This window comes from Ammospiza caudacuta, chromosome 6 (genome assembly GCF_027887145.1).
Source record: "Ammospiza caudacuta isolate bAmmCau1 chromosome 6, bAmmCau1.pri, whole genome shotgun sequence".
In the NCBI taxonomy this organism is placed as follows: Eukaryota; Metazoa; Chordata; class Aves; order Passeriformes; family Passerellidae; genus Ammospiza; species Ammospiza caudacuta.
Genome location: NC_080598.1, coordinates 43028830 through 43056030, shown reverse-complemented (window position 1 = coordinate 43056030; position 27201 = coordinate 43028830). Strand labels below are relative to the sequence as shown.

The following is a 27201-nucleotide window of genomic DNA, read 5'->3' as shown; positions in this document are numbered from 1 at the left end:
ATGAGCCGCGCGGAGGCCGAGCCCTGCTCCCGGGCGCTGGCGCAGGCCCGCGTCTACCTGGGGCAGCTGCGGGGCCGCGTGGTGCCGGCGGGGCCCGAGGGCGGCGGGCGCCGGGATTACCTGGTGGAGGCGGCGCGGCAGCTGCGGCTGGCGCTGGAGCGCGACGTCAGCGAGGACTACGAGGAGGCCTTCAACCACTACCAGAACGGCGTGGACGTGCTGCTCCGCGGCGTGCAGGGTGTGTGCGGCCTCCCGGGGGCGGCGGACCGGGGCATCCCTCCGGGGACACCAGCCGGGCCTCCGGGGCATTCATACCTGTGAGAGGGCCAAGGTATCCCTGCAGGGAGAATGACGAGGGGACGGGAAAATCCCGCTAGGGGGTGTGTTGAGGGCGCTGGGGCATCTCTGCAGGGAGTGCATCCCTAGCGGGAGGAGGGCGAGAGGGCTGGGGCATCACCTGGCGACTGTGGCCAGTCCTTCGGGGCCGAGCTAGGCCCCTCACAGCCACCCTTTGCCCCGGCCGCAGTTGACCCCAACAAGGAGCGGCGGGAGGCCGTGAAGCGGAAGATCACGCAGTACCTGCGGCGCGCCGAGGAAATCTTCAATTGCCACCTGCAGCGGGCGGCGGGGGGCGGCAGCACCGCCGCCACGGTGAGGGCTGGCGTGGGGCCGCGCGGGGGGACGGCAACGGTGCTGTGGCACCGGGACACGGGGTGGGGATGGGGACACGCACATAAAGCAGCCCCAGTGGTCCTCCACGTCTGCCTCTGCCAGATACCACGCTAAGATGTGTGGAGAAAACGGCAGGCACACGGAGCTGCCGAGGGTCCTGGCCTGCCAGGGGCTGTAAGGGAGCTGGCAGCTCTTCGCCCTGTCTGCATCAAGGAGCCGAGGTGGGCCCAGGCTGCCCAGGGTGCTCCCAGGACCCCACCCTCCAAAGTGTGCTTAGCTTAGCTTGCTGCCCCCATAGTGGGTATGGACATTTTTGTGGAGACTGAAGCCACTGCAGGGAACCACCCTGTCAAATGTTAGAAATGTGCTCTTCCCATCTGTCATCGTTTCCATCTGTATGGAAACCAAAGGCCGTGGCTGCTTTCTGCGTCGTGGGAAGGAGGTGGTTAAAGAAGGAAGGGCAAGGTCAGAGCCTAGTGGGAAGAATGCAGGGAGAAAGACAACTACCTTTCACAAAGATCCCCTTAATGTTGAAACAGTCCAGGTCTAGCTTCAAATTTTGGTGTGATTTTTAAATCTGCTGCAAGTGCAAGCTTTCCCTAGAAAATATAGAAAACATAGAAATCCAGGGGTTGGCCAAGAAAATGGTTTAGCTGATGTTAGAAATGAATCATGGCCATTGGAGTGTTTTCTTTGCATATTGACCAGCTGGGCAGCATTTCTGTGTACTCTGGAAAATGCAGGGGCCTTTTTCACCCACTGTAATGAACAACAGCATTTCTAGGTCCTACCTCCTCTTCCCTTACCACCCTGCAGGGCTACAGCAGCCTGCGCTTCCGGCCCATCAGAACACTGAGCTCGGCAGTGGAGAACCTGAGACGGTGCAAGGTTGTGGGAGTGATTGATAAGGTAATGACTTCACCTGGAGGGAGGGTGAGGCTGGGGCTGGACCAGAGGGAGCATAAGCTGGAGGGTCCTAGCAGCTGGAATGGGGGTGCCACCCTCAGCACATCCATCAAGCGATGTTGGGGTATCCACCCACACCATTCCCACCCAGAAAAATTCATAGGAGAGGACTCAAGACCTCTTAAGGAGTTGATTGGGAAATCTGTTAATGTTCTATCACTTTTGCTTACCATATCTCCCAAGATATGGTAAGCAGGAAGGTTTATGCACCTCGTTCTTTCCCACATATGGAATTGTGTTTTATGCCCAGGTGCCACAATGGTGGACTCCTGTGGATAATCTAGACTTCAGCAAAAGCTGAACTGTCTGGAAATAAACTAATTAGAAGTTCATTATCTTGGAGTGAAGGTGCCAGGCTTACTATATCCACACACACACATGGCACATTGCTCTCCACTGCTGTTCACACACCTCAGTTTGTCAGGACTGATGGGATCCTCTTGTCCTGCCAAGGCCCAGTTTGAGCCCAAAAAGAGCACTGTGAAACCCTTCAGTGTGAAGGAAGTAAAACTGGCATGGGAGCCTCCTCCTGGTTTAATTCCTGCTTCTTGGCTGCATGGCTATTTCCTTGCCCATTACCTGTGTTTTGCCTTTCAAAAATAAGGGTCTGAGCCTCACAAAACTCTTCCAGTTGGGTGGGAGTTTGTAACAGTTCCAGAGATGAGACCCTTGGGTCATTCCTGTAGGCTATGTGTTGGGTCACCACTTCTGACCATTCTGTATGTACTGTCCAGGTGCAGATTGTCCAGGATCCAGCCACTGGTGAGACCTTTATACTCAAGGTGGGTGTTTTCAGTTCCATCTGCCTGCTTCTCCCTCTCAGCCTGGGGCCACCTTGTCCAAGCTGATGGCTGGGGCAGATGAGAGGATGACAAATAGCTGCTCTCAGAGGCTGGATGAAGTTCATGGTTCAAAAACCTTCTTTTGGCTGCCTCAACCACCCTCTGTGATCAGAAGGGAAATGGTTCTCCTTGGTCATCCATTTCTCTGACTTTTAACACTTCAAGCCTGTGTGGAACTGAGTCAACCCCTGAAACAGGTTGTGAGAGGTGCTCATTACAAGTCCTAGAGTATTTTTCAGTGTCCTTGGAACTAACAATGAAGTACTTCATTAACTGGACAAGGAGGATCTGGCATGAGAGGGAGAAGCATCATTTCCAGGGGAGGAGGAAAAAGGGTTGGGATGGCAGGTTCCTCCCTACAGGGAGCAGGGTGTTGAAGAGGAGTCAGTGCTGTGGAGCAGCTGTGCCCTGTGGGTCCCACAGTGCAGATGGGGAGTGCCCTACCTTGGCAGGGCTCTGCAGAGCCCTGCCTTCTCACAGCTGGGTGCTGGGGACTGACAGAGCTGTATGAGCCACAAGTTTGTGCAGATGGGGGAGCTCCATCATGGGTGACCTGGGAGCAGCCATGGGGCTTGGCAGAAGGCACATTCTGCCTGTGCTAGGCTGCAGAGAGGCCTAGTCCCTGCCATGCTGTACCCATCTGCCTGTCCCTCTTCAGAGCCTCCCCAAGTCCCACGTTGAGACCCGTGTGCGGCAGACCATCATCCCTCACGGGGTCCCCTTCATGGTCAAGCTGTTGTGCTACTATGTGAGCGAGGACTCCATCTTCCTCCATCTGGAGCACGTGCAGGGTGAGTGAGGACATCCATCTGTGAAGCATCCTGGTTTATCCCAAACTGCCCTTTCTTTAAAGGCCAAAGTATGTTTCTCCTCTTGTTTTGGGACCATTTTTTATGGTGATAATGTATGCTGTCTTCTTCACAGAAGGGTGGTGAAGGTAGCAGGGCTTGGGGACTTAGTGAACAGAGAAGTTCAGCTGTGAATTGCAGAGGTTTGATAAGAACTGGCTGAGGATGTGACCTAGAAATGGGCCTGTGGGGACCCATATGGAGAAAGAAGTTGTGTGGGTGTGTTATACAGAAACCAGCCTCAGTCTTTAGAGAGATGAGCCACTGTGCCTCATGGGAGGGGCAGTCATGCCTTTGAGTAATGAAGTTGATGTGATTCAGCATCTTGGAAAGAAAAACCTCTCCATTTTACTGGCATTGTCTGACCATAACAGGAAGGTGATGGAGAAGGAAAACGAAGTGAGGTAGTTCACCTGAATGTTGTAGAACAAAACTATCTTTTGACAAGACCTTTATGAAACACTTTTTTTTGGTTACAAAACGTGAGACTAGATTTTGAGATCACACCAAAGAGAGGGAATGGAAAATTAGGGCTTAAAGGGCAGTGAGCATACTGGGGTTTGGTACATTGAGGAGGCTTACTTGAGGCTGTCCCAGATCCTGGTGAAGAAGTATGACAGGGTGGAGGCTTGTCCATGGAGCTCATTTACTCTGCTGGTTGAATGGATGTGTAGGGAGCAGCAGCTGGAGTCCAGTAATGACAAATAGAGGCTGATGTGGAGAACAGGCTCAACTCCTTGTGCACTGCTATAGGCTGAGTTTGCAGAAAGAAGCCAGCACTGAATGTAGTAAGGCTGGGAAGCCTTACTGGAAGGCAACAGGCTGTGGGCACCAGGCTCTGCTGCTCTGGCTCCTTGCTGACCAATGGCCTCGTGCCATGCTGTGGGAGCTTTCTGGCATTTCTGTCACACAGGAAGGAAAGGCTTTCAGGGGGAAGTGGGGATGGCAGTGGCGTCAGGAGCATTTGTGAACATGTTGCTTGTCTGTGACATGGAAGTGGCAGAGGTGGGATCAAAGAGACTCTGTAGAATGGGGAGAGGGCTGCTAAAGGAGGAGAGAATGGGACTTAGGTGTGCCAGGTCCTAGGGAAGCTGTGGCATTGGGCATGGTGTGCTTGTAGGGCGGGGGTGCATTCTGCATGGACTTGAGCTTTGCTGCTGGGGACATTTATGATGCTCCATCATGACCCCACTATGTGGGCTTTGGACTGGGCCCCTGAATGGGCCATGTCAGCAGTGGGGGAACCAGGGATACTTTCTGCCTCATCACTTGTTCTCCTTTCTGCTTTCCAGGGGGGACACTGTGGTCTCACCTCCACTCCCAGTACGGTGTCCAGCAGGACTGTGCCGATTCAAACACCATTCAAGCCCTCCAGCACCACGGCACAGAGGATGGTGTGGGAAACTCCCAGGGTGGCAGCCAAGTATCCATCCTCCCCGTTTGGACAGGCAGTGGCCTCCCAGGCTTTGTGAACTACCAAGCATTGGCAAACACTGATGCCTCACTCCCCCAGGAGCAGTCCCCCGGCCCCACAGACTCTGGCTCAGGGAACCACTGCCAGCTTCTCCTGGCTCCTGCTGGTGCCAGTGGGGCTGCACCTGGAGGACAGGATCTGAGTGTGGCACAGACTGTGTCTAGTGGTGTGGACCATTTTCCAGCAGTGTCAGCCAAATGCCCTGACCAGGGCCTGGTTGTCTACCCATGGAATGATCTAACCAGCAGCACAGGCTGCATATCGGAGAGAACACCCTCCCAACAAGGCCTCAGGCTTCCCCAGGGGCTTGTCCCTGTACCAAAGACTGTGAGAGGGGGCCAGCCAGGGGCAGGGCAACTGCCGACTCAGAAAGTGTCTGAGGCCTCCCACGCTCAGCCCCTCCTGACCCTGGGTGAGAGGCAGCTTCCTGCAGGAGTTGCCCTGTCCAGCTCTGGCAAACCCAGTGTGCCTGACCCAGCCGTGTGGGAGCCCTCTTGGGGAACAAGCCTGACCTGTGGCTGGCTCAGCAAACAGCCACCATCAGGACAATGCAGAGCTTTGGCTTCCCATGGGCACAGCCGGAGAGCGTGGGCTGTGAAGGAAGAGCAGGTGCAGCTGTGGGCAGCAGAAATCCTCCTGGCCTTGGAGGGACTTCACCAACAGGGTGTATTGTGCCGGGACCTCAACCCCAGGAACCTGCTGCTTGATACAGCTGGTAGGTAATACCCCAAGGAGGAGGAAACTGGTCTCCCAGCTGGGAGACTGCTGCTTAACCCATTTCCAGAAGATGTGGCCTTTCTTGTGTTTGCTTTGGAGGAGGGTGGGAGTCTGGGAAGGTTTAGTATTTCTGAAATTGCAAGTGTGATCTCACTTAGGTTTTCCAAGTAATTATTACAAGAGATGGCTCTGCAGCAGGAGTCAAGGGCCATAGCCACAGAAATGCATTGCCCCTGCTCCCACATGGGGATTGGCTGCCTGGGAAATCCCAGTCTGGGGAAGCTGAGACCAGCTGAACTGTGCCTGTGGTTAGTGGGACTAGTGGGTTAGATTTCCCCTGCTTATAGTAACTGCCTGCTGGGGACCTTCTGGAGCTGTCCCATCCCTCTGAGCCATGTCTTGCTGTCAGTGCAAGTCCCTGCTCAGCTGGCAGCATCTGGGACAAATTGGAGAGCTACAAATTGCTTAAGAAAAATGCAGAGAATTGCACAAGGAGAAAGCTAACCTTCTCCTCCCCTTCCCCTTTAAAACCTTCTTCTTCCCTCACCCCAGCCTGCACTGAGATCTGGGAGCTTGGAGCCTGCCCAAGCAGTCTCACCTGTTGTGCACCTGGGGCAAGCACTGGGAGCCAGCAGAGGGGTGTGTGGTGCCAGGGGATGCTCAGTTCCTCTGGGCTCAGGGCATGACAGAGCCCCTGTGCCCTGGCTGCTCCCAGGGGCAGGGATATGGCTTGGCTTTGTGCTATGACCAGAGTCCCCAGTCTTTCCTAAGCTTCCTGCCTTTGACTCTGGTGCTGCTCTGCAGGTCATGTCCGTCTCACCTTCTTTGGCCAGTGGACAGAGGTGGAGCCCCAGTACTGCAGCCAGACACGGGAAGAGCTGTACAGTGCTCCAGGTAAGGGATGTGTCCCCTGGCTTCTCCAGCTTGCTGCACAGTGGCTCCAATTAGACAGAGGGGGCTTCTACAGGCAGTGAGATGTGCCCAGCACAGTGTGGTCACTAGTGCTCCCTGCCTCCAGCTCTAACCCCTCTGTCTCTTTCTGCAGAAGTGGGGGGGATCGTGGAGCCCACTGAAGCAGCTGACTGCTGGAGCTTTGGCTCTCTCCTGTATGAGTTGCTGACAGGAGTGGTAAGAGGCTGAGGAGCTCTGTAAGGAGGACAGGGGAGGAGGAGGCTTAAGGGCTGCCTGCTGTGTGGGGCTGGGAGGGTGCCTTGCCCTGCTGGCACCTCAGTTCTTGGCCAGGTTCCTTTAGACATGTGATTCCCAGTGCCTGTGCATGATCTCTGGGTGTTAAGGGCTTTTAAATGCTGCTGTGTAGGACTGGGGTTGTGTGGCAATGAAGATTCAACAGGGTGCTCCAACCCTCCTTGGTGCCTCTGCTTACCATCACCCTCTGCCTCCTGCAGCCACTCTCCCAAAACCATCCATCCGGGATTCAGCCTCACACCCAGCTGTATCTGCCAGAGGGCCTCAGCCTGGCTGCTACATCGCTGCTCACTGAGGTGAGGGGCTCGGGTGGGTGCGGGGGAGAATGGGAATAGATGTTGGGGAAAGGCAGGGTCCAGCCTGGTACCATTTCCAGTGTCCCCCTCTCCCCATCCTCCTGTCCCATTGCTTATCTCTGCAGCTCCTGCAGTACAATCCCAAACGACGCTTGGGCTCTGGAGGAGGCGGCATAACAAAGCTGAAGTCTCACTCCTTCTTCAGCACAGTCCCCTGGAACAAGCTGGTGGGCTAGGCAGGCTCTCCTTCCCCCAGGGAGCTGGGCCCTGGGCTGCTTCCCTGGCACTTGTGGCACTGACAGCACTGCTGCTGGAGAAGGCTTGCCTCGAGGGCTGCCCTGAGCTGTGGCACACGAGGTTCTGCAGCCTTACCTGTCCTTCTGTCTCTGCTTCTGTTTGCTCCATCTCCAAAGAGGAGGCGTCAGGCTGGGCCTGTCTTCTCCAGGTCCTCCCTGGGGGGAACAGGAACCTGGGTGCACCTCCAGGAAGTGGTGGTGTTCCCCCTCTTGGGGCATCTCTTCTTCAGCTCAGCACCCTGCCCTGAAACTCCCTCCCTGTGTTTTTTATCTCTGCTGCTACCAGTGACCCCCCCTGCTCTGCTATGTTTTGTGGCTTTCAAGTGCAGCCCCCCTGGGCCCTGCTGGCTGGAGCCCAAGCCTGTGGTCTCTGCCCCTCCCTGACTGCATGTGTGTGTGTGTGTGTGTGGGTCATCCCTGCTGCAGGGGTGACACAAGGAGCCCTCTGCTCTTCTCCCCCTGGCCCTCTGAAAAAAATAAACTACTCAGTATCACTTAGAGAATTGTCCTTTTCTTTCTGAGCTGCATCAGCCAGGTGTAGGCCAAGCCTGCTGAGTGACAGAGAGCCCCAGCTGTGTTTCTGAAACCTGCCTGGGAGCCCTGGGTTGGTGTCACCCCCAGCCATGAGCACCCTGCAGCCAAACCCCAGAAGATGGTGAAGTACCTGGCCTTCTGTCCTTGTGCTGCTGCCTGCCTCACAGCCTGCCAGGTCTGCACAGCTGTTTGGCTGCAGCTCAGATGTGGGAGAAATGCCTGGGTTCTCTTCCAGCCCTTTGTCAGTGTTAGGTGTTGTGGCTCCAGCCTTCCATGCTGGGTGCTCCTTTCACCTGGCAAGACAGCAGCCCTGCCAACCATGCTTTGAGCACCCTCATCCCTGGTGGACCACACAGTGAGGGTTTGAAGGGGGGGAACTCTGAGAGCCAGCACAGAGGGAAGGAGGCCACATGTACAAAGATTGTGGATTAAAGAAAAAGCACATACACAGGTGTCTGCTGACAGCCCAAGGTGGAGGCTGCTGTGCTCAGTTGTGCAAGTAAAAGCCACAGGCTCAAGGATGAGCTGGCAATGGCAGCAGTTCGGTTCTGGCCCTCCTCTCCCAGCACCCCTCACGCTGCTCACTGATCTCCCATAGCAAGGAATGACAGCCACATGTCTCTGTGGCTGCTGGTTCCAGCTCCTGCTTGCCCACAGCAGCAAAGACACCCTCCCAGGCAGCAGCAGGAGTGCTCGTCCACCAGAGGGAAGCAGAGCTCTGGAGAAACTCATCTACACCAGCAAAGGCGGACACCTCCATTGCAGTGCAGAAACTGGAGGACTGAGCAGGAGCAGCTGAACCTGGGGCTTTTCCTCGCCATGGCAGCCTGCGCTGCACCCTTACACTCCTGCCCATCAGCCTCCTAGTCCTGTGACTCAGGGGAGGTTCAGGAGGAAGGACCCTGTGTCGAAAGCCACAGCATGGCATCTTGCAACACAGTGCAATGAGTGTCACCCAAAGAGTCAAAAGGAAGTTTCAAGCACTACTCTCTTACAGCAAGCCTTGACAGGGTAGATTAAATAAAGCAGTTTGCATAATTTTAAGAGTTTGACTGTATATTCCCTTCCTGATTGGATTGAAGGCTTCATTTATTGCAGCTCCAGACAGAATAAAGGCATCCCCAGGCTCATGTACAAAGTCAAGGTGGACCCTCTGTATCCTAAACCAGCACAGAGGCTCAGTGCAAGCAGCATTTTTTAATCAAAACCTTCTCTTTCATTCAACTGATTTGTGCAAGAATTAGACTCTCTACTCTTCCCAGAACAAGGAAGGGCTTTTTCCTCTTCCCCTAACCTACCTTAGCCAGGGCCAGGCAAAAAAAGCTGACTCTGCACTCAGTTTCCCTAGCTGCCAGGAAAATGAAGGCACCAGTACCAGGAACTGCCCTCCCTTTCATCTGCTTGGCAGCTGTGAGTGCAATCATTTTCTGTTAGAAGGGGCTGCCCTCTTCAGCTGTAGCTGGGAAGGGTAAACCATCTCTGAAGTTGATGTCAGAGATGGGAAAACCCTGCCATGATCCAGAAATGATTTTGTGTTGTCCCAATGACGACATCTTGTTAGGGAAACACCCAGCACCACAGACAGCTTCCACTGTCCCTTGTTCTTGGTTCCTTTCTCCCTTTGCAACAGCCTTTCCACACTTGCATGAATTCCAACTGTTCCATTGCAGCAGTAAAAATTCAACTTCTGAAAAACTTTATGAGCTTGTCTCAGGTCTCCCCCTCTTGGCCATCATGCCCTTTAGCTAACACTGGGAATTCCTCACCATCTATTACAGTTCTGTTGCTAAAAAAGGATGACTTCCAGCCCTAAATCCCTCCTCTTTGCTGGGAAGAGCCAGTTCTTTGGTAGAGGGTCTGAGGCCAGCAGTGTTCACAGGCAGAGAATACTCAATTTAATACCACCAGCAATGGGCTCAGTTCCCATTGCCTCTTTTCTCTCACCACCAGGTAACAGGACTCGCACTACACTCAGGATGCTGCTGATGCCAGAGTCCTCACCCACTCAAACACACCCCACCTTGCAGTCGTTGCACAGTTTTATTTCATTTAAAATCCGCTGTGTTAAATATTTTTGTTACAAGTTCTGTGTAGGGGGTAAGAGTAATAGACTCTGCAGGCACTAGCAACCCCCTCACCCCTCAATTCATGTGTGCGCTATCGGATTCAGAACTGCCCCCCTCCCCCCAAACCAGCACCCGTGGGCTGGGATGTACATTGAAAGGCCTGGCCCCCCAGCTGGGTGTGGGCTGGGGGCACGCAGGAAGCCAGCAGTCACACCCAGTGAGCTGTGTGCCAAGGACAGCTGCTGGGGGCTGGTTCTCAGCCCCCTGTTGGGCATGTAATGGTGAAAGGGCTGTCCCCAGGAACAGTGCTGCCTCCACAGAGGTCACGGGCTCTGCCCACCCCAACACGAACATTCACACCACCGTGACTGGGCTGGTGAGAGACAATCACCAAGGGAAAGTAGGGGAGCTGCCACCCCGTGTTACTGTCTGTGGAGGGAGTGCTCTGCTCTGACCAAAACTTTTCCTGCAAGTGGCCTCGGGGTCAGACCACCCTTGCAAGGCTGATGAGTGTGAAATATTTTCAAGCAAAACATGGACAGGACAGTAGCCTTTCCTCTCCTCTCCCTCCCAGGAACCTCAGTGCTAGGCAGTAAAGCTGAACCTGCCATGGAGGGGCAGGGAAGGGTACCCTAGCACAGCAGCAGCAAGCAGTTTCCAGTGGTATAGGACAAGCTAGAGGTGAGAGTTTGGTGCTGTGAGGGAGAGGATGCCACGCAGATGGCTCTGGAAAGGCAGTGCCATTCAGTGGCTGGCCCACTGCACGGCAAGTTCTCGTGAGATACTAAACCTTCATTAAACAAAATAGGAAAGGAGGTAGGAGCTATTCCCGTAATTCCCTTTGGGACAGCTCCAATCACAGCGGAGGGAGAAAGACTGGAATGACCCCTGCCAGTTCCTGAATGCCCTGCATCGTCCCTGCTGGTGCTGCCCTGTCCTGGGTGGGTTGTGTGGGGGTGTGGCTGCCCTACAGGTCGAGCAGCAGCACGCGGGGATCCTCCACCGCTGCCTTGATCTTGCGCAGGAAGGTGACGGCCTCTCTGCCGTCGATGAGCCGGTGGTCGTAGGTCAGCGCCACGAACATCATCGGCCGCACCTCGATCTGGGCAGGGACAGCGTTTGTCAGCTCAGTGCTCCTGCATGCATGCTCCCCTCCTGTGAACCCAGGGAAGACCTGGCTTTTTCCCACCCCAAATCCTGTGTTCAGGCCCTCCTGGATTTGTCCTGCATGGCAAAATTATCTACCCACCCACCCAGGCTGGGTCCATGCCACATACAAGATAAGGGCCCTTCCTGGAACCGCTCCCTATCACAAAGGCTACAAGCTCCTCCTTCCCACACCTAAGATTATAACCAGTTTGCCCACTCACAGATAGGACAAAGTCCCCTGCACAGCTCAGGCAAGTACCAGAGCCAGCAAAGGTGCCCTATACCCATTAGTCTCTGCTCCTTCTTCACACTGAAGTGTTTCAGAAGTGACACCAATTCCTTAGAGAAAGGTCCTCAGTCTGCTGAGCCCTGTCCTTTGTTCCCAAAAACTCCTGTGCAGGTCCACCTACCTTGCCTCCCACAGCCACAGGCCTGTCAAAGATGGCATGCATGCCTAAGATGGCAGACTGGGGTGGGTTAATGATAGGTGTTCCAAAGAGTGACCCAAAAACCCCACCATTGCTGATTGTGAAAGTGCCACCGTCCATGTCTTCAATGGCCAGTTCATTCTTCCGTGCCTAGAAGTAAAAAATAAGGCCTTAGGAAGCCACACAGAGCACACAGAGCAAAGAACGAGGGTTTGGACATCCACTCTTTCCAGGAATACTGATTGCAAGAGCTTTGCTTATTGACTTGTTCAGCTGAAAACCAACACAAATTGCTCAAAAATGCATCCTGTCTTTAAAGTGAGCATCTAGTGGCTTTGGGGAAGGATTCTCTTGCCTTTGCTTCCAACTCCTGCTTTTGCAGGAGACAGACACAGGGACTTCTACCCCAGGGCAGTTCAGCCTTGGCCTCTAAAGACAAAGGTGAAGATACACCATGTCCCTAATGCAGACTGCAGTCTTCTGGATGGGCAACGAGTAGAGCTGTCCTAGAAGGCAAAGGCACAGCCAGCCATGTAACTGGATCACTCCCCACAGCACAACTCAGTGTGTTAGACGTCAGAGATGACAACACAGAGACCAAATCAATACATGCCGATCCAGCATTTCCAGTTCTTTCCATTCCTCCCAACCTTCTTCAGAAAACTTTCCTTACCTTCTCCCCCAGCTCGTAGATAGCACGCTCTATGTCAGCAAAGTTCATGTTTTCTACATTCCTAACCACAGGGACCACCAGACCCTGGGGAGAAGCAAAGTCCATGAATAGCAAATTCAGTGCAGCAACACACAGATAGCTGTCATGCAGCAGGAATCTGGACACAGCCCCAGAGAGCTCCTGCCTCCTCCTTGGCCCACAGCAGCCGGTTGGCGGAGCTGCCTCACACCCTGGTAGCCTGACAGGAAACCTGGCAAGACACACATCAAAGGCTGACAGCTTAAAATGAACCATCATCTTTGCCTTTGCTAGCCTATCTCATAAATCAACCAGGTCTGTCTGGAGCCAGCTCCACATTGATAAATTCTCAGGTAAGGCATTGGGAGATTTCAGCTGGCACCTCTTTCTCTCGCCTCTTTTTGCTGGGCCTCCCATAGACTTCGGGAAAAGACAATGACAGAACTTCAGTCCTTGTCAAACCCCTGCTTCATAGCAGAACCTTCTAATCAAGAAAGTAATTGACTAATTCAACATCTGTAACTCCATCCCATACTCTCCATGGACAGAAACATCTCTGTGGAACAGCACAGCAAAGTTAGCCAGAGGACAGGACGTTCAAAGCTTTTACTGCCTATGTCATAGATTCATGACAACAAAGGGGTTCCCTAATCTGGCCCTACTCATTAACAACTGAGATCTATATTGACCCTGTTACTTATTAAGATGAATATAGTGGTACAATAATTATTATCCTCTTATTAAGATGAATATAGTGGTAGAATATTCTTGGTCCTCCACCTTCTCTCAAAACCCATCTAGTAGTCCCTAATGCAGCAGGTGTCTCATTTATAGAATCAGTCTTATCAGTTAATTCCTGCTGCAGCAGAGCACAAAGCTGAGCTGGCTCAAAGTATATGATCATCCTATATGAAAGGCTGCAGGAAGCACGGACAAAGCTCCAAGGTACCTACCCGGGGAGTTGCTACAGCAACACTGATGTCCACATAGTCCCTGTACACAATCTCTTTGGTCGTGTCATCAATCACTAGAAAGAGAAACAACTTGTGTTACATATGCAGAACCTAAGATGAAAGGTTTGACTAGCTAAAAAATCCTAACAACTTGCTCACATCTAGCTTAAACATAACTCCAGAGAAGAATGATTCCTTGCTGTACCTCTGGGAGAGGCACCACGACAGACAGAAAGAAAACAGTCCACACTGCTCAGTCCTCCTTAGTTATTCTCCCCTTGGTTATTCTGTTCTTCTGTTTCAGCAAGCCCCTCTGACACGCCCAGAAACTGCACTGTGCCTACAGCAGTCACCTGTACACAACCAGCAGGCTCTGCCCTCTGCAGGCTGCATATGCACGGCCCCAGCCCCACTCCTGGTCACCCCTTCCTAATCGAGCCCCTCTTGGCAAGCTGAACGTCTACCTATGTAAATGGCTTTAGCAAAATCAGCAGCAGCATGCAGGACTGTCCCCATGCTTTCTGTGCATTTGGCTTGCTTCTCCAAGCTACTACTCCTGCCATGGACTTGGCCATTGCCTTTCCCCCGTTTTGCAGTGCTCCCTAGATATGCAAGTCACCAGCAAGGGTCACCACTCACCCGCATTCACAACAGGCTGGTCCTGCAGAGCAAAGGCCGCAGCTTTCACAAAAGCTGACATGAAACCTAGCTTCAGGTTGTGCTTTTTCAGAAAAGTATCCTTGTGTACAGCTCTCATCTCCCGGATGTTGCTGTGAAACACACAATAACAATGGTAAACCGGGAGTCCAAGAAAACACCATTCCCTTTGAGTAACAGATTTCAGTGCCAGCCCCAAGGATGCAAATCTGCACCACCAAATGGGAAACCTCCAGTCTGCTGCAAAAGCCTTCACATGTGACATAAACATGGACCTAAGGTTCCTGCCAAAGGATCAAACAGAAACTGGTCCTGGACCATGTGGACCACAAGCCCCACAACCAGGGTAAACCTGCAAGGCCCACACTGCCGAACAGAAGTAAGGTGTGGCATGGTATATTTCCTGCTTAGGCCTGATGCTGCCACCTATTCTCTGGAGACAACAGTGCTCATACCAGTGTGGCACCACAGACAGCAAATGCAGGTGTGGCTGGACTGACACAGAAGAGTGAAAAACCAGAATGTGGCAAAAGCAGTAAACATGCAGGAAATAAAATCAAAGTGATCAAAGGAAAAGACCTCAACCACTCTGCAAATTCAGCACCAGACAGCACAACACCACTTTTGTACCCAACTCTCTGGCATTGGGAGTTGACCGAATATTAAAGGAATTTTCCCAGGAGCTATAGTAGTGGGTGCGAGTCCACCCATAGCTCTTGACCAGACAAACCATGTTTTCTTACTGTTTCCATTAATCAAAATTGAGGCCATTTACAAAACATCAACCAAGCTGTGGCTACAAGCTCTGCCTATTCTAGCCTAACATCAGATGCTGTGGAATTGCATAGTTCATCCCTTCTCCCTTCAGAGACCTTCACACTTTGAAGAGACAGTTTCACCAAGGAGCAGGATTTTCCATGGTTTAGAGTGTTTGTTTTCCTGTGTCTAACCTTGTTTAGAGTTAGGATTATTGCCCAAAGACATTAGTGCCTCCCAAGACACAAGGGCTGCAGCAATGAGGATACAACCTGCTATGGAACTGCCTCATTAAGGCCACCTCCTTTCAGACACTGACCCCCGTGGGAAGCAAGAGGCCCCAGCACAGGTCTTCACAAATCAACTTCACAGTAATCAATCCAAACCACATTACCAGATGCAATGAGAGCCCCAGGCTGGCGTAAAGTGACACCTCAATGAGCCTCTGAGAGGAGATAAAACTGCAGCACTTCCCTCCAATCAAGACTATTTTGCCAGCCTTATTGTTCTGAGACACAAATATTTACATGTTTTGTCTTAAGGAGTAGCATAGGATTTCACAAGACAATTTGATTTGGGCACAATTTCCCCTTAATGCACTGTAACATAAGCTGCCCACCCTCCAAAGACATTAGAGTGCTCAGTCCATGCAAGCACTTGAGTCAGGAGCCCCCCACCTGCTTGAGAGGATGGGGAAGGATGCTGCTCTGTCTCTAGAAAGCTGTACCATCTGACAGCAAAGGCCTTAGGCCTAAACAATGCTCACCTGAAAGACTGATGAGCCCTGGAGAAGCAACTCACTGCAAGTTAAACACCTCCAAAAGCAGTAACCTGGTGGAGTCGCAGAAAGCAGATGCTACATCTTGCTGTCTTCTAACAGCCACTATATACAAGTGATACTAGCCCCTTCTGGTCTTCTGCTCAACATTTACCAGTCCTCCACCAAAAAGCCCACAGAAGAGGAATCAGAGACTACCCCTATTACAAGTAGCAGGTGACTCCCAAGGAACAACAGGCCATTAGGAAGCTCTGTAGCCCCTCATACCACAACACCAATGTGGTTCTGAAGAAGCTGCACAGACTGTGGTACATACCTAAGAAAGAGGGCCCAAAAGACATGCTGCCAGTCTCTCCAAAGAAAACCTGCAAGGTTTTGACTGCCATTTAAAGATTACTGCCTTAATCTGTTTCTACTCATAAAGGGAAAAAGAGGTTTACTCCTCACCTCATGTCAATCTCATTGAAAGTGGTCAGCATGGCACAAGTATTCTGAGCCTCTTTCAGCCGCTGAGCAATACGCTGACGCATCCTATTCATTTTCACCTGCAAATTAAAAAGGTATAAGCAGAAGTTGCCTATAGCTCATCCTAGGGCAAAATGCACAAGAAACTCAAAAGGCTCTCCTCTTGCCATCTGATTGACTAGATTCCTAGGGCCAAGGTTTTCACTCTAGGTCAGGAGCACAATAGGCTGAGGAGTTTATTTCACTGCTCAGCTCAATGCACAGTTCACTTGAAAAGCAGTGCTGAAATCACAGTACAGCTACTTCTGGCCTCTGCATTCCTCAAGACCTCCAAGCATGCATAGCTGTCCATGTGGCTAACATGAGAAGGGCAAGACTGCTAAGAAAGTAGGCTGCTCAACCATGCACTCTTAAGAATGCACAAGGCAGTTTCAGCAGCCTCAACCCTTTGCTGAGGGCTTGTGGACAAACCAAGCAGATCACACAGAGTCCTTCTGTCCCGAGCCAACAGAGCTCAAGACAAGACTTTTGCCAAGAAGAGACCCATGCCAGAGAGGTCCAGGCTCTTCCTCCACACCACCTGTAAGTGATTCCTGCATGTAGAGAATTTTCCGACCTGTCACAGCCCTACTGAGCTGGGTGAGTACAGGTGGATATGGACACATCCGGCAAGCTCCAGCCAGAACAGATTATCACCTAGCAACAGAAGTGCTGGCAAGGTCCCTGCTCCCACAGCTTACCCTATGCTCTGATCTGGCACCTTTGGTGGGGACTGCCTCCCCAGGAGGGGCTGCCGCTGGGGCTGCAGCCGGCTTCACAGCAGACACTGAGGGGAAAAACACATCAGTCAAAAACAGAAGCCAGGTAGGAAAAGCCCTGAGATAGAAAGCATATTTGAGCTCTTTGCTTAAGTGACAGAGCATGGAAGCAACCTTGAATTAGGCTGGGAAGGTTCTAGGCATAGCTGAGCAGTCCAGTCTGGAGCAAGCAGGGCAATACTGCAGGAGGCCTTCACCACCAAATGCCTCTGTTTGAGGTCTTTAGCCTTATACTGTGTCCCCCAAAGCAGAGAGACTCGAGAACAGGAACAAATGGCTGTGGCCTCACCTGGTTTGCTGTCGATGGGCTGAGTTGACACAGGCGGCACTGGTGGCATTGTAGTGGGAATTGGTGCTGCAGCAGGGGGAGGAGCAGGCGCAGCTGCAGGTTCAGGGGCTGCAGGAGGAGGAGGGGCTGCTGCTGGTGTAGCCTTGGCAGGAGCAGCTGAAAGACAAGGAAGAACCATGGTAAAGGCATCAGCTTCCACTGGCAGAGATCTGTGAGTCCAACCAACCTAACAAAAGTAAACCCTCAGGCAGAGTGCCTTTATGTTCTCAGCACTACTGAGCTGACAGAAGTCACCACAAGAGAAAGCCATTGTGAAAGTGTTTTACTCATCAACATCCTTGACCTCCTCACTGGAGGAGGCTGGATGCTACAGAGAAGAGGCCACAGAAGGGAGTTAGGGGAATTCTCAACTAGTTATAGCTAACAGTTTAGTCTCCTCCAGAGGGAACAAAAGAGAAGATCCCCCTCAGAAGGACTAAAATTATGCTTCTCTAATGGACAACAGAACAGTATTTTCTCAGGATCCCTCTAAATGCTTTATTGAATGCTAAAAAGCATTTTATTCTAAATGCGTAAATCCTCAGAAAAAACCTGGTGGCAGCACAAGGCCTATGCAAGTTATACATGCCCGACTTACCTCCAGTTTTCCTGAGTTTGAATAGAGGTGTCCCCCCTTCCACTTTGCCACCATCGGGTACCAGAAGGGCTTCAATCACACCAGCTGCTGGGGCTGGAACTTGCACTGATGTCTGAAAAAAAAGAAAGTCAGTGAAATTCTCCCAAACATCAGCTGGAGACCAAGTGCCCAAGAGAAGATGCCAATATGTGCAGATACACATTGCAATTTGGCACAGACAGCAGTTGTGTCTCACACTATTTGCACCAGTTTTCACACCCTCCACCAGGATTTTGTGCCAATAGTTAGAAGCTTTAGGAGATGCTGGCAGTGTAATGTATAGCCTTATCTCCAGGGTACAGTCAAGAACTGACCCACTGCCAGCATCTTCTTGACAGCAAAGCTGAAAACAGAACTCAGCAGAGAATTCAGCAAGAACTTCAAGGCTTAACAGTCCTTTCAGGGGTGGATGAATGTAAAGCCTAAATTTTAAATGATCTGAAGACAACTTATGGCTGGCAGATTTCTCCTTTGTTTAAGCATAAACAGGTTTCAAAACTCAAAGCACTCAAATCGGAAGGAGAAGTAAAATTACAGCTCAAATAAACAACACCACCAGTGATGATTAATCAAATGGATGAATAAGGGTTATCAAGAATTCTCACCTAAGGCACAGCAAGTTTTATATTAGATGAGAAAAGCTTTTCTCCATGAAGAGAGCAGGAGACACAGTCAGGGCCCTGCAGGCTCTAGGAGCTCTTAGCTGGACAGAAGCCATACAGGGTACCTGCTACAAAACTAGAAGAAGTTTTGGTCCAGAAACTCCTACCTTGTCTGTTTCAATCTCACACACCACTTCATCTTCCGCCACTGTGTCTCCAACAGCTGAATGACAGATATGAAGACCACTGTGAGGAGGGAGGTGTGCTCTGGCCTCCCCTCTTTACCCACAGCAGTTTCCCATACTAACCCATAACTTCTTCATCCCACTTCTCCACAAGCTCTAAATAAAAGACTAGCTCAAGCAATCTACTGCAATTAAGAATCTGATTCCGGCTTAGACATCTCCCTTCATCCATTATTACCCCTGACAGAGAGGTGATGAGGCAGTAACTGCAATTCTTAACCCCTTAGGAGAGCTGCAATTAAATGCCTCATTTGTCACAGACTGAAAGGCACAGAGCAGGATGTCAGCCAGTGAACTGTAATGCACCCCCAAGGTGTCCAACACAGCAGTAACAGTGATGAGAATTTCAGGGAAGAGGCAACTGCTTACCTTTCTCCCACCTGACATCTCCTTCTGTGACTGACTCTGCAAAGGCTGGTGTGTTCACCGTAACCACGTCATCCCCTGTGAGAGAGACAAACAGACTTGACTGCTTTCAGAGCTAAAAATTTATGGTATTGCTTCATTCTTGTCATCACAACTTTGCTAAAGGGGGTAGGCCATCAGACATCAATTGTTGTCTGTCTCCTTTCTTCAACACTAATCAACATTTAAACACCAGAGGAATTCATATCTGACTGAAAGCCACATTGTGACAGGAATCCAGACAATATCTTTAGGGCCCTGGGATATAAACCCTGAGTCATCCATGAAGGCAGGACAGCAGAGAGCCTTGACCAAGGATGGAAAGTGGCTGCTGGCAGAACAGCAAGAGGTAGCAAAAGAAGCATCACACTGATTCCTGCCTTTTTACTTACTATGTATCGCAGTGGTTCTGAAGTAGCGGACAGTGAAGACACTGGAGCTATTCACTCTGCACAAAGAGAGAAGAGTGTGAACACAGCAGAACATTCCTCTGCAGGCTGCCAGCACCAAGCTCAAGTACAGAATTTACACTTGCTTAACTGAAGTGAAAGGCTGCTCAGCTGTTCTGATGTATTTGTTGCAAAGGACTCCTATTTACTGCTCAAGCTGCAACAATCCAGCCAGAAAGGAAGCATTGCATCCTACCATCACTAGTGCTCTCAGAAACTCAGTGAGAACTGACATTTATGGAATTTCCATTTAGACACACAACCCAACAGAACCCTCATAGTTTAAATACTGATTAAACGGTGACCTGGCCAGCCTATACAATGCCCAAGACTAGTGCAGCAACAATTTTTTTACCTCCAGATTAGGACTGTCATCTCTACAGAAGTTGTTAGATTGCTCCAAAATAAAAGAAAAGCACGATAAATTGCCTATGGCAATGCATCCAAAAACCAGCTATTTCTCTCCACCATGTTTCTTCACAGGCAGCTGGCAATCCCAGTCCTAAGGACGATTTTTATATCTACTCACATCATATTTGGAAAACTGAAAAGAATGTGCTTTAGCATTTCCTCTAGCACAGGGTACTTTGTACAAACAAAGGATTTCAGAGTATTTCAGGCTTTTATGCACGTACTCTTATGGTTATTTCCCCAAATACATTTTTATACCACCCCATTAGTGCAAACCCTTACATATGAACAACAATGCTGTGAATGACCCCACTTCTCCCAACAGAAAATCTACCAGGAGACCATCATAGAGCAAACGACACCTCTAGTCAGATAATCAGAGTAGAAATCCACTTTTCGTTGGTTTCCTCACTCCTGTCCCTTCCCTGTCCCAGTATCTGGTTGCAGAGAGAGCTTGTTTTCAGTTCTCAACCTGCAAAACCTAGATTTTTTTTTAGGGCTAACTCCATACTGCTACAAAGTGCACAAGGATTTCATGACAGCCAACCATATTCTGTTCCTCAGACCTCAAATCTTATCATGGCTAGAGCAAGAGCAACCCCAGTCTCTCCCCACAGCTTTCCTGTGGATACTTACATAAGCTTCCTGCTGTTTGTGTAAGCCAGGCCTTGGCTCCCAGACACACCTGTGAATGAGAAAGGAGTTATATTATCCAGCTGTCCAACCCTCAAGTATCCCCATCAGACAAAAGAAGGCAGAGGACACTGCTGCCCACCCTGAAAGAAGGTTGGGACCAAATGGGGAATATATCCATGCAGAGACACCTCAGTGCCATCAAACCTGCCCAGAGCTTGCCAAGAACAGTGGTTTTGTCTTCATCTAGATTTGTAGGGATGAGGAAAACAGTTATAGCTTGACAACAAAGTTAATAAGGATAACATTGAAATGGGCAAACGAAGCAGAGCATTCAGAGCAAAATCAGGAAAGAGCTATGAGGAACCACCTCCAGAACTGCTGCGTTATCCACACCCATACGAAATATGGAGCAAGGTATCAGCCCTGCAAGAGGCACCCCCGAAAGCCTCGCAGCCCCAGAGACAGCTAAGGAGGAATAAAAGGACTGAAAAGAGAGTGTAGGGCAGAGAATTGAGCCACCATCATCCCTCTTCTCTGCCCACTCCCTGTCCAGAGAAAATTAGTGTCCAAAACTCACAATAGGGAAATACTTGCACAGCTTCCCAGTTTCACATACCCCACTGTCCCCTTCCCACACAGCTCATATGCCCTGACACTGCATTTTTTATTATGAACTGGACTCCTGTCCTTTGTCACTTACAGGGCACTGGGCAGCTTTCCAGACTGATCTTAAAGAGAGTCAGCGTAGTAACTGGAGAACATAATTATCTCAAATTACACAATGCCAGAGGGAAGAACCATTTCCCCACTTGACTTTTTTAAAAAAGCAGCACAATTTCTACAGCACAGCTAGAAAAAAACAGAGCTCTAAGAAAAAACAGTTTAGGCATTGCAGCGGAGTTCACAGGCACACCAGATCTGACATGTCACTTAATATTCATCCATCATTTTCAAAGGAGCTTATTAGAGAGCTAGGGCTCTGCAACAGCATGTGCTTTGAGCACTGCAATGCCTGAAATACACTGTGCTGCTGCTGTGAAACCTTCACCAGAGCCAAATGGATCAGGCAGCATGTACCTCAGGCAAGGGAGGCAATCCTATGGAAACTTAGCTCATTCCACTGCTTCTTCACTACAGACTGACAGAAACAAACCCCAATCAGACCTATTACCAACCTCCATCATCAGCTCTGTTCTTTCTAGGTAAAGTGTAAGACTCACCAGACAGAGGGGATCTTGCCAGAGTACAGTTCCCCTGTCAGAGAGAAAAGGATGTATCAGTAATGCAAGAAGAAGAAGACAAATCCATCCTAGAAGGACTTTGTTTTTTTCCTGAGATCTGAATCAGACACAGGATCCACCATTCCCATGCTCCAGTCTGCAGGCATGCAACTTTCCCCCAGTGTGCTAGAGCAGGAGAACACCTATGCCCTTCTTTATCCTTTCTCTCCTCCCAGGGTGCTTTATGATGCAATGATGTTAAATTTGGTGCTTGCATCTTCCAGTTCCCGATCCAGAAGTTTTGACCTTCTCATGCACTTTCCTCTTTAAGAAGGAACAGATTTCCAATAGAATTTGCTATGAATGAGAAGATAAAGGACACCTACTGGATATGATGATAAAACATCCCATGATGTTTACTCCTACAGTCATGAATGCAGCATCTAGGGGTTTTAAAATTTTTTTCTAAAGCTGTGGAGCCTTTGAACTCCCAAAGACCAGAATTCCTCTCAGTGGCAAAATTTCTACTGCTGTCAGTTAGTCAGGAATTCCACATTCTTTGATGTTTCACTTCATACCTGTGTAATCATTGACTGCACTCCTAGCTCAGCATAACAGAGCTCAAAAGTAGAACACATTTCAAAATATTCAATTTCAAAAAATTCAATTACTTCCCTCTACTGTTATTACATATTTCTCTCACATCAAACCTGCAGGATTGGAGGAGATAAGAACTCTTTAAAAGCAATTGGAAAATAGCACTGTAGCCATGATGGAAATGCACTTTACTGGCTTAGAATGACAGCAACTCAAGAGCTCAAAACACCCTTATCCAGCAGCTAAGTTAAAAGTTAGATTTCCTTCACACCTTCACGATCTGAAGTTTGCATACAAGCCCTGATTCCAGCTTCAGCAAAGCAAGCAGGATGAGATATAACTGACCTTAAATATCAAAATAATTTGAGGAGCTGTGTGGCAAGACAACAGAGACCAAAGACGAACAATATACTTAAGCTTGGCACACCATCTACAGGACTGAGTGCTGCAGCATACAAAAACAGATTCAATGAACACTTTGTATCAAAACTAACAGGCCTGGAATCAAGCCCTCGGTAGTTTAATTATCAAAGCTTATAAATGGATTTGACTTGTTGGATATTAACACAGAGACAACTCAATGATCAATGGGCAATTCAACAGGGTTACAATTAGCTGAGCTGAGGATGCAGGCAGCCCGTCTGACTTACTGCTAAGCTCCAGCACAACACCATGCAGCCACCCTGCTTGCCACTTCGCTGCAGGGATCAGTGATCCTGAACCAACAGTGCTGCAAAACCAGCTTGTGGCAGGGCCTGCTGAGCCCCTACCCCAGGTCTGGCAGGGTAAGGGAAAGCAGGGAGCACTGTGCAGACTTGGTAGAGTCATCTTGAATGCTACAATGCCTAATCTTGGTGCAGCACTGACCCTGCTGATTCAGATCTGGTTTGTGTAAAGCCAGCTCTAAGCCAGGATCAACAAGACAAACTCCAGTTTATCTCCACTGGGTCAGCTCTCTAGAGCACCACAATCCTCAGCAATCTGTATTGATCATATTTTTCCCACTTTCTGTAGTGTCCCAGATAGCATGGAGTCAATCACAAATTGAGTATCAAGCAACCTGAGTTCCCTTTATCCATTAATGTTTCCCTGGGTGCTTTAACTGGTTAAAGGCATTCCTACCACGCCAGACAATAAATTGTTAAGAAAGGAACAGCCTCAGACTGATGCAAAACCAGTTTACCGTGGAGTTAAAACAAAAATAAAAGTTTAGAAGGTCTGTCCTAAAAATAATCACTGTGAGAAAACATCTGCAGCTCTCTTCCACCAGTGGTGTCAAGTTTGTGTTCTACAACTGCAGCAAAATTAAGGAAAAAACTGGTATAACTCTACCCTTTGCCTTTAAGATTAAGAAATTAGGGCAAGAGCTTAATGTGAGGAGGAAGCCAGTAATAAAAGATACTGTGATTTCTCTGGCTAACATTCTGCAGAACTGTGTCTGTATCTTAACCACAGTACCTCAGATGAACACACAGCTTCAGGAGACACTGGACAGGGCTGCTTCCTGTTCCCTTTTTCCCCTGAAGGAATCCTTCTGACTGCACCTCTTCCTGGATCACTTGGCTAAATTTGCCCTCTGCCTTCTATTGGAGCTTTTTCAGCAAGAATGGAAATGTTTCAGTTTTGCCACGTGGCATTAGCACTTTGGGTCAGTTTAAAAAGACAGCCTTCACTTGGGGAAAAATGTCTTGGTCTAATTAGCCAGTGACTCATGTACCAAGTGATTAATATTTCCCTCTCGTTTCACATGACTTCTCAGAATTGTTTTTATAACTGTTATGTCAAAGTGACCCTGGCATGCACCGCCCAGGCCACACCTTTCAAGGAGCCATCACCTTGCAGCAGGTCACTAGACACTGAAATAAAGGATGGAATACATCAGCTACAGCAACAGCCTGTATACCAACAGTAGGGACCAGCTCAGGCAAGGAATCTGATGAACTTGACAGTGCAGCTCATTTCAACAGAGGCACACCAGAAGGCCAGTGCTGTGCAGCTCCAACAACAGGCACAGCAGCAATTGGTTCTCCAGCCATGGCTTCTTGAGAGCAAAGCAGCTGCTGCTTCGACAAGGATGAGCACAAAGCCCTGCCACACACAAAACCCCCCTGCACGGCTTTCATGGGTATCAAAACATTATACACAGCACGGGAGGGCAGATGCCCAGAGGGGATGGGGATAGCAACGCCGAGTGGTGGATACTGTTACTAACAGGCTCCGAACTCTTGCAGCATGAGGGGAGGATCGAATAGGGAAGAAGAAGTTTTTTACCAACTCCTGCCCACACAAACAGAAGGATTTGATTCTCAAAGCATTTTACACAGCTCCTCATCAAATCTATCTTTTCCAGACTAGCTTTTCTCTGGATTTTTTCACGTAGCCTTCAAGGTCTGCCTACCCCTGCCCTGACTCTCACGTGCTACATTGATGCACATTCATGGTTTCTACTTGATATAAATTCAGGACCTCTTCTTTTACAGACAGTCAAAACCCAGCCAACCTTTCCTCATCCTCAGTGACTCCACTCTTCTCCAATTCAATCCTCCACTTCTGAATTTTGTACATGTCTACGTCTGCCATCAGAGGTTTGGCAAGTTCTGGAATTTCTTTCCATCTCTCCAAAAAGCCTGCATTACATCATAATCAAAATTTACTTCTCATATCACTGTTCCAATGGAGATCAAACTACTACTATAACTCTTCCAGTACATCTAACAGGTTAACTAGCATTCAGCCTAAAACCTCCTGATTTTCAGACTACTTTTGTAAAAGGCTTGAATACTCCACCTGACTTCTTTCTGTTCTTTATAATTACACAGCACCACTGAGAGCTGACAAAGGTCAAATATCACTAAATGCCACTTTAATAAGCTTGTTTAAACTGCATTATAATCAATTTGTCTCTACATTTCAAACTGTAGCTTATACAGTTACTTGTAAGTTGCAGTTTGACGTGCATACACACACATTTATAACACAACGGTGTCTTTACATTACGATCGGTTGTCAACACTTGCTCGCCTACATTTGCAGGATGTCTAAAATCAAGACTCATGCTCAAAGGCTCCAGCTGGTCAGGGGAAGAGAAGCGATGCTCCCCATCCCGTAGGTACGCACACATGTGTGTGTGCACATGGAGCTGGGCATGTTTGCTGTTCAAACGGAAGATGTGTGCGGCAGGACACAGGACCCAGCTGGCCAAGGGCAGCCCCAGGGTTAAGCAGCTACCGGGCTCTGTCAGCCCCCGCTGCAGCCAGCAGAGGTTACCACCCTTTGCCGCGCTTCAATGACTGCCCCGAGAACCGAGCGCAGGATTTACACAACAAACCGCACACCGGTTTGTGGCCGATCCTGCACCGGGCGCACCCGGCCGGGGTGTCTCTGCCAGCAGCGAGGGCCCCGAACGTGACAGCCACTGACAGGCGGGGACGGCGGAGCCCGAGAGCGGCGGCGCTCGAAGCCCTTCCCGCGGGTCAGCCCTGCCCGGTGCCGGGCGCCGCCGCCCTTCCCGCGGAGCCGGGCCTGGCAGCGGGGCAGCGGCACCCGCGGGGAAGGGGCAGCGCCGCGCTCACCGCGGCCCCTGCTGCGGGACAGCCTCGCCGCCCCTTCCCGTGCCCTGCCCCGCCGTGTCCCCGGGGCGGCGGTGCCCAGCGCCAGGCGGCAGGGGACGCGTCCCGGTGCCCTTGGCGCCGCCGACCTCGCCCGCCCGGCCGCCGCCCTCCCTCGCTGCCCCGCTCCCCGCGGCCGGTGCCCGCGGGCCGTACCTGTCGGAGGGCGCGCAGCGAGCGGCCCAGCGCGCGGCCGAGGCAGCGGGACCGCCACAGCGGCACCATCGCGGCGGCGGCGGCGGCGGCGGCGGGAGGGGCCGCAGGGCGGACACCGGAACCAGGCCCGGCGCGAGGCGGAAGCGCGGGGGGCCGGACCAAGCGCCCAGAGCGGGGGGAGCAGCCGGGGCGGGACCATCGCGGCGGGGCCGGGCTGCGGGGCCGGGCTGTGGAACAGGGCCGGGCTGCGGGGCTGCGGGGCAGGGCCGGGCTGTGGGGCTGCGGGACAGGGCCGGGCTGTGGGGCTGCGGGACAGGGCCGGGCTGTGGGGCTGCGGGACAGGGCCGGACTGCGGGGCTGCGGGGCAGGGCCGGACTGCGGGGCACGGCCGGGCTGTGGGGCTGCGGTACAGGGCCGGGCTGTGGGGCACGGCCGGGCTGCGGGGCAGGGCCGGACTGCGGGGCAGGGCCGGGCTGCGGGGCTGCGGGGCAGGGCCGGACTGCGGGGCAGGGCCGGGCTGTGGGGCTGCGGGACAGGGCCGGGCTGTGGGGCACGGCCGGGCTGCGGGGCAGGGCCGGACTGCGGGGCAGGGCCAGGCGGGACGGGGCCTGCTCATAATATTGCTGTGTGTTACCGTATACGTAATAATGTAGGTATTAACACATCCTGTATAATATATGTGATATTGAATACTATTACTTATAGATGACATACATATATCTATGTATTACATATGCTTATATAAACACGTATGCGTACATATAGATGTTATTACACGTAATGGCATATATATATGTGTATAAATAACCCCGTGCATTACGAGGAGTGCCGTTTCATGAGCTGTGCTCTGAAGCAGCCCTGGGTTGCTGCAGGGCAGCTGTGGCCGTGTTTTCCCTGCTCGCCTTGGCAAACCGCGGCGCTGAGCCGGTGTGAGATGACATTGCCGCAGGCATCACCCCGTGGGATGCTGCATGGTTAGAAACGGGCAATGAGGTCATTCACCATGGCAAACAGGAAAATGAGCCCACAAGTAAGCCCTGTTCCTCAGCAGCACTCAGTATGTTGAAAACATTTGAGAATTCCCCAGCCAGCATCTGTTTTCTGCCTGCTTCCAGGCAGGGAACCACAGGTGGAGGAAAACCCAAGGAACCTATTTACAGATTCTGAGAATCAGCCGAGGACAGTTACAAAGGGCTGTCTGGCAGCCAGGCATCTCTCAAGGAGCCAAGTCTGGGTTATGCACATGTGCTTAATTTAGCCACTGTTTAATAATATATGAATGGTTAACTGCAATC

At 50.9% G+C, this 27201-nt stretch overlaps 2 protein-coding genes across 2 annotated transcripts; one reads left to right on the top strand and one right to left on the bottom strand.

The window, feature by feature from the left end:
- On the top strand, nucleotides 1-7773 carry RPS6KL1 (ribosomal protein S6 kinase like 1). Its single transcript, XM_058807416.1, has 10 exons — nucleotides 1-238; nucleotides 527-651; nucleotides 1489-1581; nucleotides 2373-2420; nucleotides 3139-3271; nucleotides 4621-5517; nucleotides 6324-6413; nucleotides 6565-6647; nucleotides 6926-7021; nucleotides 7147-7773. The coding sequence occupies exons 1-10, from the start codon at nucleotides 1-3 to the stop codon at nucleotides 7255-7257; spliced, it is 1914 nt and encodes a 637-aa protein (XP_058663399.1). The 3' UTR covers nucleotides 7258-7773.
- A 2099-nt stretch (nucleotides 7774-9872) lies between these two features.
- Nucleotides 9873-26028, bottom strand: DLST (dihydrolipoamide S-succinyltransferase). Its single transcript, XM_058806361.1, has 15 exons — nucleotides 25907-26028; nucleotides 21546-21579; nucleotides 20326-20374; nucleotides 19222-19277; nucleotides 18794-18868; nucleotides 18347-18402; nucleotides 17539-17650; nucleotides 16902-17057; nucleotides 16535-16620; nucleotides 15777-15874; nucleotides 13778-13908; nucleotides 13139-13212; nucleotides 12168-12251; nucleotides 11477-11644; nucleotides 9873-11019 (listed from the first exon to the last, which is right to left on the bottom strand). The coding sequence occupies exons 1-15, from the start codon at nucleotides 25973-25975 to the stop codon at nucleotides 10885-10887; spliced, it is 1383 nt and encodes a 460-aa protein (XP_058662344.1). The 5' UTR covers nucleotides 25976-26028; the 3' UTR covers nucleotides 9873-10884.
- Nucleotides 26029-27201: the final 1173 nt, after the last annotated feature.